General features: G+C 59.7%; 1 protein-coding gene across 3 annotated transcripts in view; it reads left to right on the forward strand.

The window, feature by feature from the left end:
* KLF8 (KLF transcription factor 8) overlaps window positions 1-14,683 on the forward strand; it is a 47,907-nt gene extending 33,224 nt beyond the window's left edge. For 2 of the 3 annotated variants that reach the window (XM_066639892.1, XM_066639891.1), the window contains exons 3-6: window positions 9,243-9,810; window positions 10,514-10,616; window positions 11,122-11,258; window positions 13,992-14,683. In XM_066639892.1, coding sequence (XP_066495989.1) covers window positions 9,279-9,810; window positions 10,514-10,616; window positions 11,122-11,258; window positions 13,992-14,173 — 954 coding nt within the window. In that variant the 5' untranslated portion in view covers window positions 9,243-9,278 and the 3' untranslated portion in view covers window positions 14,174-14,683. Of the gene's footprint in view, window positions 1-1,264; window positions 1,411-9,242; window positions 9,811-10,513; window positions 10,617-11,121; window positions 11,259-13,991 lie in introns of those variants that run through there. The other variant, XM_066639888.1, reaches the window with a different exon arrangement.
* The last annotated feature ends 598 nt before the right edge of the window (window positions 14,684-15,281 follow it).

Raw genomic sequence — 15,281 nt, forward strand, 5'->3', positions numbered from 1 at the left:
CCATTGTTCTGAGACTAGTGCATGAAGCTGGTTGGTCTCAACTCTGTAGTTCCCTTTCAAACAGCCAGGCAGTGGTGCAGGGTTGCATCTCTCCACCCATTGCCCATAAGCAGCAGGCCCCAAACACAGTGCCTCTCTCTTGCTCCCCCCCCCCCAAACAGGGCCTCTGCAAGGTTTTGTTTGTTCAGGCTGGGAGCAGGGAGGGTGGAGCTGTGTCAGGCGGGAGGCCTTTCATTCTGGCCTCACCCACTGCCCAAGCCGGCCCCAGGGCCTGCAACAGCAGCTCCAGCGGTAGGAGGGACCCTCCCCTGTGTTTCTCATGTGCCAGCTTAGGCTAAGCCCTATGTGAATGACATCCCCCCTCCCATGCGTGGACCAGTGATGTGCTTTGCCCATGGCACACCTGCTGCTGCTGGGACTAAAGGGGGGTGAGGAGTTTGCTCTTGGCTGGAAGTGTACATGAAAGTTAGTTGTGGACGGTGGGGCAACACAGGAGGCCATGGGGGCTCTCCAAACCAGGCACCGCTGGTTGGGAGGAGTAACGGGTGCAGGGCAGGAAAGGGCCAGTTCCCGGCTCCCGCTGCCCTCCACTGCAAGCTGGCTGGAGGGAAGGCAGCTGTGCGCCGGCTCCCGCAGGCAGGCCTGGGTGCGGCACCTGCACCTGGTTCCCTGGGAGGGCCTGGGACAGGAGGGCTCAGGCCAGGGGCTGCATCCCTCCTGCGGGCGAGGAAGATGGCAGGCACCAGCCTCGCCCTCGCTCGCACACCGATTCAGCCCTGCCCCACTGGGCCAGCACTCCCTGCGAGGGAGCAGAGGGGCAGCTGCAACACAAGGAGCACAGGAGGGGGGCTAAGACCCCCTGCCTTGGGGCAGCCTGAACCTGTCCGGGGCAGTGCAGTCCCCCTTGCAGCCTTCCTGAAATGCGGCTGCCCCACCGGGTGGGCGAGGGACAGCACAGCCCTCCGCGGGGGCGTCCGGGCCACGTGCTTTCGAGGGCCCGCTTAGCTGGAGAGCCTGCCCGGGTCCAGGCGCCAGCACGTGGGAGTGCCGTGTCCCGCGCCGCGGACGGGAGGAGCTGCTTGGCGGCCCCCGCCTGGCGCAGGGCAGGGCCGGGCGAGTGACCCATTTTCGCGGCGCCGCGCTCGCAGCGCAGCCTCCTTCCTGGAGGGCCGGGCCGGGCCCGCCCCGCCCCAGGGTGGGGCTGCCGAGGGGCACACCCACCCGGGCGGCGCCGGAGCCAGAAGGCGTAGCCCTGCCGGAGGAGGCGCCGCTCGCTAGTGACCGGCCTCGCTCTCCGCGCGCCTGGCCGTAGGAGGCCGCCCGCCCGCCCGGCATCGTCGACCTGCGAGCTCCCGGCTCGGGATGATCCTCCCCGCGGAAGGGATGAGCGCCGCGCACGGGGCCTGGCTGGTGAGAGCGCCGCGGGGCTGGACGGGACGGGAGGGGCCCTCGCCCCTGAGCGTGTGCAGAGTGCCGTTTCGCGGGCGGGCGCCTCTGAGTTCGGGGGCACCAACCCCGCGCGGCAGGCTCTCCGGGGGTCCCGTCCCGCGAGAGCGAGAGCCGCGTGGCAGCGGTTGGCGTGGCGAGCCCCGGGGGAAGAGCTCAGGCGGGACCCGGTCGGGGGGCTGAGCGCCGCGGGCGGTGTGGCTGCTGCTGCCGGGCCAAGGCGAGCAGGCGACAGAGCTGCCCTGGCTGCCTCGCTCCGCTGGGGGCTTGTTTGCGCTCCCTCGCCCAGCACGAAGCCGGCCTTCTCGTGGGCTTGCGCTGCCCAGAGGCAGTCGAGCGCCAATATCGGTCGCTGTGGTTTGCCTGCAGCCCCCAGAGCCTCTGGGGCTCTCCTAGGCAGCTACCCGTGACCTCCTCGCTGTGCCTTGTAGAGGCGTGGCCAGGACTGCTGTGGGGCTGGAGCAGAATCGGGCCATGGGCCGGAAAGCAGCTTGGGGGCTGCTGGGCTTCTAGCTGTGGGGCTGGCTGCTTGCTGGGGTCTGGGCTTGCCTGGGTTTGGGGAGCTGCAGTGTTGGTGTCCCTCTCCTGGGCGGTGATTCACTCCCAGCAGTTTGCACAGCTGCTCCTCGCACCCGTGCTGGGGTTTGTTTTGTTGCCCAGAGCATGTGTGGCGCTGGGCAGCATGTTCTGCCTGCAGTTCACTTCTGCCTAAATCACAGGCACGGGCTGAGGTCGGACTCTCCCCGAGGTAAGACTTGCATGTGGCGTGTGATGAGCAACCTTGAGACCGGTAGTGAAGCAGTTAACAATGCTTGCTGCTGGCATTTAAATAGCCTGTTGGCGTCACGGCCCAGGCTGGAGCTCAGTGCCCTGCCCTGTCCTGCGAGGTGTGCAGGCAGGCCCGCCCTTCTGCCAGCTCCATCAGTTGCAGCACTGGGCCCACTGGGGCTTCAGGCCTGCTGCAGGGGCTTCTGCACATCAAAGCCTGGACTCCCGCCGGGCTGGATCCAGTGTTTGCACAGCAGGCAAACTTGGCCTCTTTGACTTGGCCAGAGAGTGGCCCTGGGTCAGCTCCAGTCTTGGTGACTTACTGCAGCAGGGGCTGAAGTGGCCCTCGAAGAAAGTGGCTTAGGAGCTACCTGGGGTCTGTACTTGGGCGCTGCAGGTGGCGTTGTCTGCAGTGCTTGACTCAGGCAGGCACCACAGAGGGTGGCCAAGAAGGACCTGTGGCTGCTGCCACAACCTCCCACGCAAGCAGGCTGCAAACCCCCCACCCACTGGAGTGCTTTTCTGGGCATTCTCAGTGCTTGGAGCTTGCTGGAGGCATTTCCTGTGGTAGGGCCCAATCCTATCCAATTTTCCAGTGCTGTGGTGCCAGTAGGGTATGCATTGCCTCTTGTGTTGGGGAGGCAGTCACAGAGGCCTCCTCGAGGTACATTTGTACCCTTATCTCCGGGCTGCATTGCAGCTGCACCAGTGCTGGAAAGTTGGATAGGATTGGGTTCTTAGTCACTTTTGGGTTCCTGCCCTTGCCTTGTGTTGGCTTGTCTTCCACAACCTTCCACATGTCTGGGAGGGTCATGCTGTTTCCCTCTGTAGTACAACTGGCACCTTCAGCCCCTTGGAAGCCCAGCTTTGATGGGTTCTAGCATGGAGGGGCCTCTTGAGTTGGGTGCCACTAATAGAGGGCCTGTGCAGCTTGTCTTGGTGAAGCCCTTGGGAGGTGGGGGCCGGGCAACAAAGCCTGTACATGTGGGTGCTGAGAGGGACTTGTGCTCTGCAAGGCCCCCTGCAGGCTTCTCCAGCAAGGGGCTGGTGAGTGGGTGGAGACCCTTAATGGCCTGGCAGGGTGGGATACCCAGACCCCTTCCTCTGCACCCACCCTTTTGCCCAGTCTCCTGACGGGATCTCTCTTCAGAACGCTCAGGTCCAAGATCTGTTGTTGGTATCGCTACACAAGCATTGATCTCTTTGGGGTAGGAGGAGGAGCCAAGCCACCCCTCAGCAGTTGGCCAGGCCAGGAGAGTTCAGCTCAACAGCCTTTGCCCTCCCCCCTTCTTCTGTTCCTTCTTTTGCTTAGCACAAGTGGAGGCTGTGGGAGTCCAGGAGGTGGGTGGGGAGGGCGGTGCTGTCAGCAGCAACAACAGCCTCACCCACACAGCTGCATGATGGGGCGTGTCTGAGCCACCCAAGGGCCCAGGTGGGAGGGAGGGAGGGAGGAGGGAGACACAGGCTGGCTGGGGATTAGAGGGGGAGGAAGTGCGCAGCAGGTGCCATGGGGAGGGTGAAGGGGGGGCTGGGAGGGGTCAAGGAGAGGCAAGGGCTGGCTATGTGGGGTGTGTACAGCCATGAAGCCTTCCTTTCTTTTTTAAATATGTGCCTCTTTCCTAAGAGATCAAGACAGCTCAGCTCAATCAAGCAGCCTTATTGGAAACAACAGTTTAATTAAAATGACCCTCAAATTGGCAGCCACAAGACAATGTACAGATTTATTAAGATAGTAATGAAAAGGCAAGAGTGCACAACCCTTTCCTCGCACACTGGCAGGGTTTTTACTGCAAGCAGGTACACACAGCAGAACTGTTCCCCCAATGCCTTGGAAGCTCATGGGGAGGGAGGCATTGCCCCTTAAGACTTGCAGTGCTGGCAGGTGCTTCTGTGTATTTGGCAACCATCAGTGAGGACTTGAAGGGATGCTGGGCAAAGGAGCTACCCTGGTGCAGCACACCGGAACCTTGCCTCCTATCTCTGTTCTCGAGGGGTGGGCGAATTGTGCCCCAGCTGGAGCTTTCAAAGATGCCCCCCCCCAGCCTTTGGCAGTTACCCAACCTCAGAGAAGGGCCTGTGGGAAAACTGTGCCTAGATCTCGATCATTGGGGGGGGGGGTTTTACTGGATGTAACTGGTTCAACAAAAAGCCCCACCCCTAGGGAAAAACGGGGGGCACAGAAGCCTGGCTTATGCAGAAAGGGTGGAATGGGCACCTGGTCCCCATTTTGCATGCAGAAGTCCCAGATTTGCTCGCCTGTCAAAAGGTTGGGAAGAAACTTGGGCCAGGGGGCCCAGTGGGTCGACTCTGGGGCAGAAATTTTTGCACAGCAGAAGCTCTGCAAAGGACAGAGGGATGGGAGAAAGCCCCCCCCCCCCGAAAAAAGATCCTGAAGAGCTGTTGTCAGACAGACAGCCAGGTGGCCCAGTTGGCTGCTGGGAGTGGGGGGGGGGGAGGTGCCTTTCTTAAGTAACCTGTCAGAGCCCACAGCACAGCATTGCTTGTCCTGCTGAGGGTCCTGGCCTTGGGCTTCAGCTGCCTCATAGGGGGTGGGAGATGGCTGGAGAGCCACTGCCATTGGAGGAAGCTGGACAGTGGGCTGGATGGGCAAGTGGTCAAGCCAGGGTCAGGGTGGCTTCCTGTGTTCAGCTCAGATGGCCAGAGAAGGGACAAGGCAAGGATATTGTCCAGCCCCCCCCCTTCTGCTTTGTCCCCAACACTGGCACTGGATGGCAGAGGGGGCTACCTGCCCCATGGCTGGAGCTCCAAGCATCTGCAAAGCCCACACTGCAAAGACAAAGTTCTGGGCAGGGGCCAGAACTTAGGGAGGGTGGAACAGATGGGAGGGAGGGGGCCCACTGGAAGGGGCTGTGACTACGGGAGGGAGGGGAGAGTCATGTTCCCCCAGAAGTGCCGCCTTCCTCTCCCTGCGCACTCACCCCCCTCTCTAGGCTGGAGAGCCAGGCTCAGGGTTGGTGGCGGGAACTGGTGCTCCATTGTCCCAGCTCCCTGGCAAGGAGGGAGGGGGAGGATGCTGGGCTGGTCCGTGGGTGGCTGGCGAGGACCAGGCCAGCCTGAATGGGGGAAGGGAGCTGCCTCAGCCTGCCAAGGGAGGGGCTGGTTTGCGCCAGAGCTGCTGGGAGTGTCCTGCTAACGCCCAGGCCGGGCATGTGGGAGAGGCAGGCGCTGGCTGGCTTGCTGACTGGTGGCTGTGCGGAGGTGCTCCTGGGCCCCAGAAGTTGACACTGGGGTCAGGGCTGGCCGGCATTTCTTGGCTGCCTCCCCCCACTCGTCAGTGCTGCCAGCACCCTGGCCTGCTCAGCATCCCCAGGTGGTGGCCTAGCACTCCAAACCTCCTCTGGAGCCTGGGCCTGATTTCCTGGGCACTGTGCCAGGTCTGGATGGGCCAGCTGGTGCTGCCACTGATCCCCGGCATCTGTGTGCCGCGGTTGGGCCAGGCACTGCTCTCCTTCCTCCGCCCTCCCTCCCTAACCGCTCCCTGTGTTGGGGTACAGCAGCAGCCCAGGGTCAGCCTCTGGCTCCCGGCCTCTAGTTCTGTCTCCAGGCTTTGGCCTGGGACTGGGGAGGGGTCCCTGTTCTTGCTCAGACACCCATTACTGTCCCAGAGAGGGGGCATGTCCCCCCGAAGCACCCGAGGCTTTGTGCCAGGGGTACAAGTTGTTCAGGCTCTTGCCAGTGCAGCTAATTTAGTGCAGTCGTTTCAGGGAGTGGGGCAGGCGATTACGATCCCCAGGCATCGCGCTCTGTGTCTGAGGCTGCCTCGAACCCTCCACACACCCTCCTGGCTGTGCTCAAGGCCCTTTGCAGCCAGCCAGCCTCCTCTCTGCCTGCAGTCCAGCCTGACATGCCACATGCTGAGGGCAGGAGGACTCTCAGGACTGCCGGGGGGGGGGGGCAGGTCTGCCCTGGAGGTGCTTGCACCAGTCCTGACAGGGTAGGATGACCCACTTCTCTTTGTCACCCTCTGGTCATCCTGTTGTGCTTACAGGGAGTTCTGGGAGTAAGCAAGCCAGAGCACACGCCACACGTTGCTGCCTTCTCTGAGGGGTTGGAGCTTGCTTCTTCTCTTCCTGGGACTCCCTGGAACATGCTGAAGGCTTTGGGCCTTCCTGTTGCGCATTTATTTATGCCCCATCTGCCACCTCGCCATGTCACTGTGAGTTCCGCAACTTCACCCTGCAGGTACAGCGGTACCTTTTTCTATACAGGAAAGGTGCTCCATTCCCTGGGGATGACCAGGATGAAGCAGCTGTGCCAGGCCTCTGTCCATTCTGTGGCTGTGTAGCTCTTTAGCGTGCTGGTCCCTGGTATGGGAGCATTTTTAATGGGCATTTCTGATGACCGCTGCAGTTGAGGAGTACGACGCCTCCATAGGGCTACAGGGCGTAGAAGAGCTCCCAGTTGGCCACAGTAAAGGCTCTTGTCCCACCCTGGTAAGATCGGGGGGGGGGGAGGCAGTGAGTGGAGCCCCTCCCTGCCCAATTTGCACCTGTGGGAGCCAGGGAATGTTTCCTGATGCTCCCCACGCAACACACTGTCTTTCCTCCAAGGTGCCTGGGGCAGCGGGCAGGGCTCCTTCCCCTCCAGTTATCTGCATGACAACCCTGTGAGGCAGGCTACATGGAGCGAGTGGGACTGGCCCAGAGTCACTTGTGAAGCTTCGTGGCTGATCAGGAACGTGACCCTGAGTCTCTCTGGTCCAGGTCCAGCCCTAGGCAACACTGGCTCCTTGGAGGTGGTGAGGCGGGGGGTGACCAGGATGAAGCAGCTCTGAGCCAGGCCTCCACGGGACTTCTGCAGTGCCGCTGTGGATTCTGGGCCAGGCCTTTGGCACAACGGCTGCCAAGTGGTGGGGGAAGCTTTTGTTGAGAATTCTACATGTGCCGAATATGCCTGGATGGGGGAATCCTTTACCCACATGCTAAGCAAGAGGGAGAGTCGGGGTGGGGGGAGCTGGACATAATTGTTCCACTCTTGGCAGGTTACTGCTCTCCAAAATGCGCTGCTCCCTCAGCATGCAGACTCAAAATACACTGAAATGACATCATGGGTTTTGGAGAACAGCAACCTCAGAAGCCAGAGGTCTCTTTCTCCCCCCCCCCCAATGCGGATGCAGCTTCAAAGGGGCAAGTGCCCATCTTGGCCAGCTTTGAGAGGGAGCTGGTCTCCAGTGTCCCCCCAGCAATGGCCCCCCTCCCTGGGTGGAGGGGAAGTAGGTGTGATCAGCAGCACCCGGCAGGGTGGAGCCCAGTGCAGCCACCTCCCCGTTCCCATGGCAACGTCGCACACTGTGCCTTTCCAAGCTGTGGGTAGGGGGGCTCTTTGTTCTGCCTCTCCCTTCCCCTGTTTGGGGGGGAAGAGAGGGAGGCAGGGGGGGGCGTGAGGGTCTGCCTCCTTGGCCTATCCTGCCAGCCCCAACCCCAGCATGAGGTGGTCTCTTGCTAACTAGGGGTGTGGGGCAGCTTCTGCCCTGGGGCTCAGTGTTGGTATCCCCAGCCTGGCTGATGTGGGGGTGCAGGCAGGTCACCCCTTCCTTGGTGCCATTGCTGGGGCAGCAGCATTGGCTGGTGAGAGGCTTGTGGTGGACTGCTGGAGTGTCCCTGGTGGGTCCAGAGCCCTGTCCAGGGCTCCCCTAGTGGCTGACTAGGTGCCCCAGCAGGAAGTCATTGAGCAGGGCTTGAAAGGCAGTGCCCCCCCCCCCGCAAGACTGCTTTGAACCATGAAGGCTCTACCTGGCCTCCAAGGCTCATACCAGGGCTTGTCTGCTCTACAGATTTGTCCGGAGTCGGAGACCCCCTCCTTGCCAACAGGGTGTTTGCTCTTTGTTGCCAGCTGCTGTCTAGCATTGAGCTCTGTAAACCGAGAGAGGCATTGGGGGCCCTGCAGGTCCAGGGTCTGGAGGGGCTGCCTGGCAATAGGGAGCTTTGGCTTCTGCTGGCTGCCTTGTTCTGGCGTCTCCCACAGATGCAGCGGAGACCCCTGCCCTGGGCCAGAGTCCGCTCCACCAAGCGCTGATGAGCCTTGCAGAAAGGCTGGTTCCTCGCTGTGCCTGGGGACAAAACAGTGACTGATTGATGCCCCTCCTCTCTTGGCTGCCTCTTCCTGCTATGGGGGCCACTGCAGGGCAACTTCGCAGCCCGATTTCCTTGGCCGGGCAACCAGAGGCTTCTCCTGCCAGGAGGGACGGAGGGAGGGGCTCTTTGTCCTCCAGGCCCCACCTGCTCTTCCTGGGGAGGGAGGGGCTCCTTGGCAACCTTCGCTCTGCCGGAAATGCCGAGGTTGCACCCTGTGACACCCAGGCCGGGCTTCTCAGCTTCCTGTGAGCTGCCTCGGCGCCTGGCCTTGCCCAGAGCAGGAGGCACCCTGTGCTGGTGCCGGGGGGGGGGGGGGAATTGCAGCTGCAGCCCTCATTCTGGAATGTCATCGCCCAGGGACGGCTGTGCACACGCGCCTTAAGTCTGAGCCATTGGCCGGCTTGGGGTGCTGCTGGAACTTGCTGGAGTGGCAAGATGGGAGGGGGGCAACTGCCACCCTCGATCCAAGCTGCCGTAGTTGATGGGCGTCACAGCTGGGCTGGTGGCCCCAGATAGCTCCTTTCTTAGCCCCTTCCTCGGCTCTTCTGTGCAAAACACTCCCTTTTGATACAGTTTTGCCTGCACAAGGATAGTGAGGGTGGTGATAATTCCCTCCTTAGGATTGTTAGATTTGCTTGCAGGACTACAGTTCCCAGAATTATCTGAGGGGGAGGAGCCATGCTGTTTAAAGCCCTTGGAGAGTGTACCCTGGACCTGTTTCCAGGGTTTGGTTTTGCTCTGTTCCTCTCCTCCCAAGAATGTCATTCAAAAGAAAGGCTCTCTAGGCCAGTTGGTCTGGGGTGCAACAGCCCCTCTGGGCCTGGGCTCCTCCTCCCTGCATGCCCTGCTGGCTTCCCCATGTAGAAGACTGAGGTGCTGCCTCCAGAGCTCAGCGAGTGTCTCACAGTGCCTCGCCTCCTTCCTTCCTTGCAGGTGCCTGGCTTCGCCCACAGCAAGGCACTGCCCAAGATGAGTTCCTCGTCGTTGCTGGAGGACAGCTCCCTGGAGCCGCCCGTGCTGCTGAGCGACATCAAGACAGAGCCCCCCGAGGAGCTGCTGGCCAGCGACTGCAACCAGCCTCAGGCGGAGCCGGTCGACCTGTCCCTCCACAAGCCCAAAGCCTTGCTGCAGCCGCCGCCGCCGCCCTCCTCCTCCTCACTGCCCCCTCCAGTCCGCTCATCCCCCCTGCTGGCAGTGCCCCCCATCCAGGCCCCCGTGGTCTCCATGTCCCCCACGGGGCTGGGCTCCTCCTCGGCCATCCCAGCTGTGCTCTCTCCCGGCTCCATCCTGGCCTCCACGCAGGGCACGGGTGGGCAGCAGATCCTGCACGTCATCCACACCATCCCGTCCGTCAACCTGCCTAGCAAGATGGGCAACCTCCAGACCATCCCAGTGGTGGTGCAGTCCCTGCCCGTGGTCTACACCACCATGCCCAGCGACGGCGTCACAGCTGCCATCACAGTGCCCCTGATTGGTGGTGACGGCAAGAATGCTGGATCAGGTGAGATGCTGTCTTGGCCCTGAGGTAGCTGCCCTCTCAGTGTTCTGTTTTCCAGCCCTGCTCCTCTGTGTCGCCCTGCCTCATCCCCTCGTCTGGCCTGGGCCAGGCTCTGTACTGGGCCTGGCCAGCCAAGCAGGCTGAGCTGGCAGGGGGCTCCCTGCTTCTGCTCAGATTGTTTGTCTACCTCCGTGTGCCTGATGTGGAGAGCCTGAACCTCTGTCCTGTCCTCTGCAAAGTCGGGCTTCTCTGCCTGCCTTGGTAGGAAACTGCCTTCCAGAGTTTGAGGTGGAACTCTTTCCCCACCTGACTGCAGATACTGCTGGGGCTGAGCCTAGACTCCCCCCCCCCCAATGCTGTCAGTTCCATTTTCTGTCTTGCAGAGAATGGTGTGTTGTTTGTTTTTTTAATGGGGAAGAGAAATGGTGCCCTGCTCCCCACCTGCAGTATGAACTGGTATAATTCACTGTACTGCTTTGTTCTGCCACATGGGTGTAGGCTAAGCTGCATGCCGGAAGGGGACAGAATTGGGGGGGGATCAGAAATATGGGAGGCTTCTGGAGCCCAAAGTTTTGCTCCCGTGTTGCCCCTCCCCACCAGCTGCAGCAGTAGTTGGTGGCTGATGTCCCTGCTTGTTTGTGCCCCCCCCCCCACATGTCCACCTGCTTGTCCTTTCTCATCTTGGCTCTCAATGTTTTCTCTGCAGTGAAAGTCGACCCCAGCTCCATGTGCCCCATGGAGATCAACAGCGACAGTGAGGACAGTGCCTCTGAGAGTGGCCCAGCTTCCTTTCCCGACCTGCAGAGAGAGTGAGTCTCGGTGCTGGGAGAAGAGCTGGAGCGGCTGCTTTGCTTTGTTTTACAAAGGCTGCTTTTTGTATTTTGTTTCAGAAACACTTCATCACGTTTCTAGTTCTCATTACTGTGAACGAGCACAAAGGCAGCCTTTGCACAGTGCCGAGAAACCAAAAGCAGCCTGGGAAGGAGGTGGGGGGAGCAGCATATGACCCCTTCCCAGTTATTGGAATGCAAAGTGAACTTGTATAATTGCAGACTTTAAGAATTTTCCCTTTCCTCCAGTTACGGTTGTCAGTCTCACTGAGAACGTTTGCGATGAGGGAAGGACATTTTTGTGCTTGAGGCTGTGCCTGGACTCTGCAGAGGCCCCCAGTTCCTGTCCCTCGCCAACCACAGCCTGCTTGGCTCCTCCTCCTGGAAAGCGTGGTTTTAGGTTTGGCCTGTGCCAGCTGGGGCACCTGGCTTGTGGTAGCGCTTGACCAACACCCCCTTGTCTTCCCCCCATGTCTCTTTCCAGGCCCTCACTGGGGCGACTGCAGCGGACAGAGTCCCCCGACCTGAAGAAGCGGCGGATCCACCAGTGTGACTTTGAGGGTTGCAATAAAGTCTACACGAAGAGCTCCCACCTGAAAGCGCACAGGAGGATACACACAGGTGAGAGCCACTTTGGGGACGCTGGAAATTCCTGGGAGTGGGCCTGAGGCGCCTGCATTGGACCCAAGTGTCCGCTAGGTGGCCGTCTTGCGATGCAGAAGGAAAGGGAGTCCGTCTGCCAGTGGTGGTTTGGAAAAGAGGCTGGAATGATGCACCCACGGGGGGGGGGCAAAGTTGGTCAAATCTGGGCCTCTTTCAGTTTCTGGAGCTGGATTTGATTAAGGGCACAGAAGAGGAGCACATGGCACCCCCCAGCCTCCTATCAGATGGCACCCCAACAGCCTCTCTGCGGCCATTCTGTGCTGCTCTCCTGACTGGAAAGGGGCCTCCGCGTGCAGGCCGGACCTCCTGCCAGTTGGAGAGCCGCTTCCCAGGCTGCAGCCCCCCGTTGTCCTGAGGACCCTCTAGGAAGGAGAGCTGGGGCAAGGGTGTGTGTGGAGGGTCTCCAGGATCATGTCCACCAGCCCCACTGCTGCCCTCAATGCACGTGTGCAGCCCTCGTCTCTGAGCGCTCAGCATTGCCTGGAATGGCAGATTGAGGGTGATGCCAAGCCCACGTGGCCTCAGCTGCGCATTGCTGACCTGGCATGACCCTGGGCACCTGCAAACAGAAGGGGGTAGCCTCTGAAAGAGAATGCCTGCTCCCTGCCTTCTCTGGGCAAAGGTGCTGCTGCTCCCACGCGGCCTGGCTCTCCTCCCCACTGCTAGTGTGCTGTGCCAGCTGGTGCAGGTGGGCCCCCCTGCAAACACTTCCTGCCATCCCTTCTTGCAGCCCTCCCGAACAGGTATCCTAGCAACCTGGCAGGAATCCTCTCGGCTCATGGGTATCCTAGCAACTCCTTCCCATCTCCTGCCCATACGCTCCCCATCGCCTGCCCTCTCTTCCTCCGCACCAGAGCAAATGTCTCTTGGCAGATTGGGGGGGGGGCGCCTCCCTCTGCACCACCAGTCCACATACCAGCCTTGCAGTGTGTGCTGTTGTGCCTGTTGCCTAGAGTGAGTTCTGTTGGCTAAAAGGAGGTTTGCTCCCCAGTGAGTATGCACAGGATTGCAGCCTGGTTTGCATTTGCAGAGACTAAAGTCGTGGGGTGTTGCTTCCTTCCCCGCCTGGTCTTGACTTGTTCTGCTGAGTTTGGGATTCTTCCTTTTTTTGAAGGCACGTCCCTCCTTTTTTCTCAAAAGGTGGAACAGTCACAACCTGAGCTTCTTAGGGTGGAATCCTCACCCCTTATGTGGTGCTTTCCAGCACTTACATAAGAGCAATGCAGCTCTGAGGTAAGGGAACAAACGTTCCCTTCCTTTGAGGAGGCCTCCATGAGTGACACCCAACTGCAGGATGCAGCACACGTCCCATTGGCACCGCTATGCCAGCACTGGAAAGCACTGACGTAAGGGGTTAGGCTTGCACCCTGAAATGGATTTTCTGAAAAGGATTTCAGAGTTGAATGATGTGTCACCTTTCCTAAATCTATGTTTTTGTGATGTTGGCTTATTCCAAGATTTCTTACAATTGGGGGGGTGCGAGGCTGGACCCTCTGGGTTGATGGTATTTATTTGCACTTCTCCTCCAAGCTTTCTCTGAGAAGCTTGCAGTGAAGTTTTCCAGTTGCTGCTTCTCGGCTCACCCTCCCTCACAAGGTTGTGATGAGGACAAAGCGCAAGTCTCAAAGCAAAACATGCCTCACTTTTAGGCTATCGGTTAACTGTCTAAGGATGACTCTGGTGTGTCCCTCAGACCTGTTTAATTCTGCCCAGAGTCTCTTCTGAAGGAGCAGAGACGGCCCCTGTTGGGCACTCCCAGGTCGCAGCTCCGGGGGGGCCTTGGAGGAAGTGGGGTTGTGGGGAGGAACAGGGTGCTCCAAATCAGAGTCTGCCAGAAGCACCGCCAGCCCTCTCCGAAGCCTGGGGCTGCCCTAGGCTGTGCAGGGCTGCCCAAAAGAGCCCTTTCGGAAGGAGTGCAGGGGCAGAGCCTGCCCCGCTTTGCATGCAGAATTGTGGAATGCGCAGGACCCGCAGGCTTACCGAATTCAGCCTCTGCAGCAACGCTACGGCTGCAGCATCCCCAGTAGGCCCTCTGGTTAAGGGCCTCCCCGATGGACAGCCTCACCCTTCCGAGGCAGACCCTCCCACTGCCCAGCACTTCACACCATCAGGAAGTCCTTTGTAGCATTTAATCAGAGGTCCCGAGTTTAGTCTGCAGCAGCCTCTGCAGTTGGGGCTGGGAGTGCCCTTCTCTTTCCAGGACACCAGAGAGCCTCTGCCAGGCTGCACAGACTGTGTTTGGACGGACTCCTCTGTTGGGCCCCATCGGGTCTGGAGGCTTGGTGGGCAGTGGCTGGTGAGGGGGTCTTTTAGGTGCTGGCACCCAGTCGTGGAGGACTCTCCCTGGAGCCCGCTTGGGGCTGACTCGCTGGTCAATCTCAGAGCCAGCCGAAAACTCCCAGGCTTTGGGAGGATCAGGCAGGGCTCTGCTCCAGCTTGCTCCCTGGTCTCCCCACTTTAGCTATCTGTTGTCCTGCAGTTTTTGGTATCCTTTGAATAGGGATGTGTTATTAGTACTCGGCCTGTGCGTGGGTACATGCTTGCTTCCATTGCAGCGCTGAGTGGAGGGTGGCCTGCACCTGTTCTAGACAGATCTCTGCAGGACTGCAGTCTCGCTTGTTGCAGTGGCAAGCGTGGTCTCCCGGTTGGTTTGGGAAGAGCCTGACCCTTTCCCCCTGTCGCCTCCCGCAGGAGAGAAGCCGTACAAGTGCACCTGGGAGGGCTGCACCTGGAAGTTTGCTCGCTCCGATGAACTGACCAGGCACTTCCGGAAACACACGGGCATCAAGCCCTTCCGCTGCTCGGACTGCGACCGCAGCTTCTCACGCTCCGACCACCTGGCCCTGCATCGCCGGAGGCACATCATGATGTAAGGGGGCTGCCCGTGCCCCATCAGCTGCAGGAGGAGGAGGAGGAGGAGAGCCGGTTCTGACAGCAGGCTGGACAGAGCAGGGCTGTGGAGAGGGCCTCCCCTCCCCAGCCTTGCCGCCCAGCAGACTCCATGGGAAGAGCCTCAGTGTGGTGTGGCTTCCCGGCACTGCGCTCTGTCTCCTGCCGCCGAGGAGGTGCGGTTTCCGGCTGGCATGTGCTGGTGGCATCTGCAGGCACACGGGTGTCCAGGCTGAATGGAGGCCTTGGCCAGTGCAGGTGTCTTGTCTTGCGGGACAGTTTCTGCAAGAAGCGGCTGCCAGCGCTTCCTGTCTCCAGTGGAGTTGGATGGAGCTTGGCAGGGTCTCCAGAGCCTCAGCTGTACAGTAAGGACTGTGGAGTCCTTGTGAGTTTCCTAGTCGCAACCCCCCCTTGAACGTGGAGGGTGAGAGGATCCCCAACCTTCAAATAAATGTTTTTTTAAAAATAAAAGCTTGACTGAGCATTGAAGCAGAGCCCTTTATATGGAATCTGATTTGGAATTCCTTGTTCGATCTCTGAAGCTCTGGATTGGATTTGTTTGGTCTGATTCAGATATGGATTTGAGGGGTCCATCTTTGATCCCATGGAGCCTGATGCAGCATCTTGGACGCCCTCCCTAAAGCAGTGGACCTCGACTCTCCTGAGAGACTGAACTGTGGAAAAACCAAGATTCTGAGATGAATTCTTTTTTAATCAAATTTGGTTGAATGGTGGTGTGTTTTCCCCAGGGGGTGGGGGCCACTTTTTACTCTGGTCTGATTTGTAGTGGGGCTCTCCCCCCCCCCCCGGCTGCTCTCTCTTCCTGTTGGCCACATGGGTGTCTTGCAGAGGGGGGCCCCTGTTGCTGTGGAGCAGATGTGAAGGGGGCAACAGAATTGGGGGTGGAGGCAAAAACAAGCAAAAGGGAAGAGTTTTGCGGAACTTAGAGCTGTGATGATGATCTGAGGAGGATGTTGGGGAGTTTTTACTTCTGGGTACCACAACACAGGCCTACAAAACTGAGAGTCAGAAAAGTTTTTCCCAAATTTTATGGTGGTTTGATATGAATTTGGGGTGCTGTTTCCAAAAATG

Source organism: Tiliqua scincoides, chromosome 12 (genome assembly GCF_035046505.1).
Source record: "Tiliqua scincoides isolate rTilSci1 chromosome 12, rTilSci1.hap2, whole genome shotgun sequence".
Classification (NCBI taxonomy): Eukaryota; Metazoa; Chordata; class Lepidosauria; order Squamata; family Scincidae; genus Tiliqua; species Tiliqua scincoides.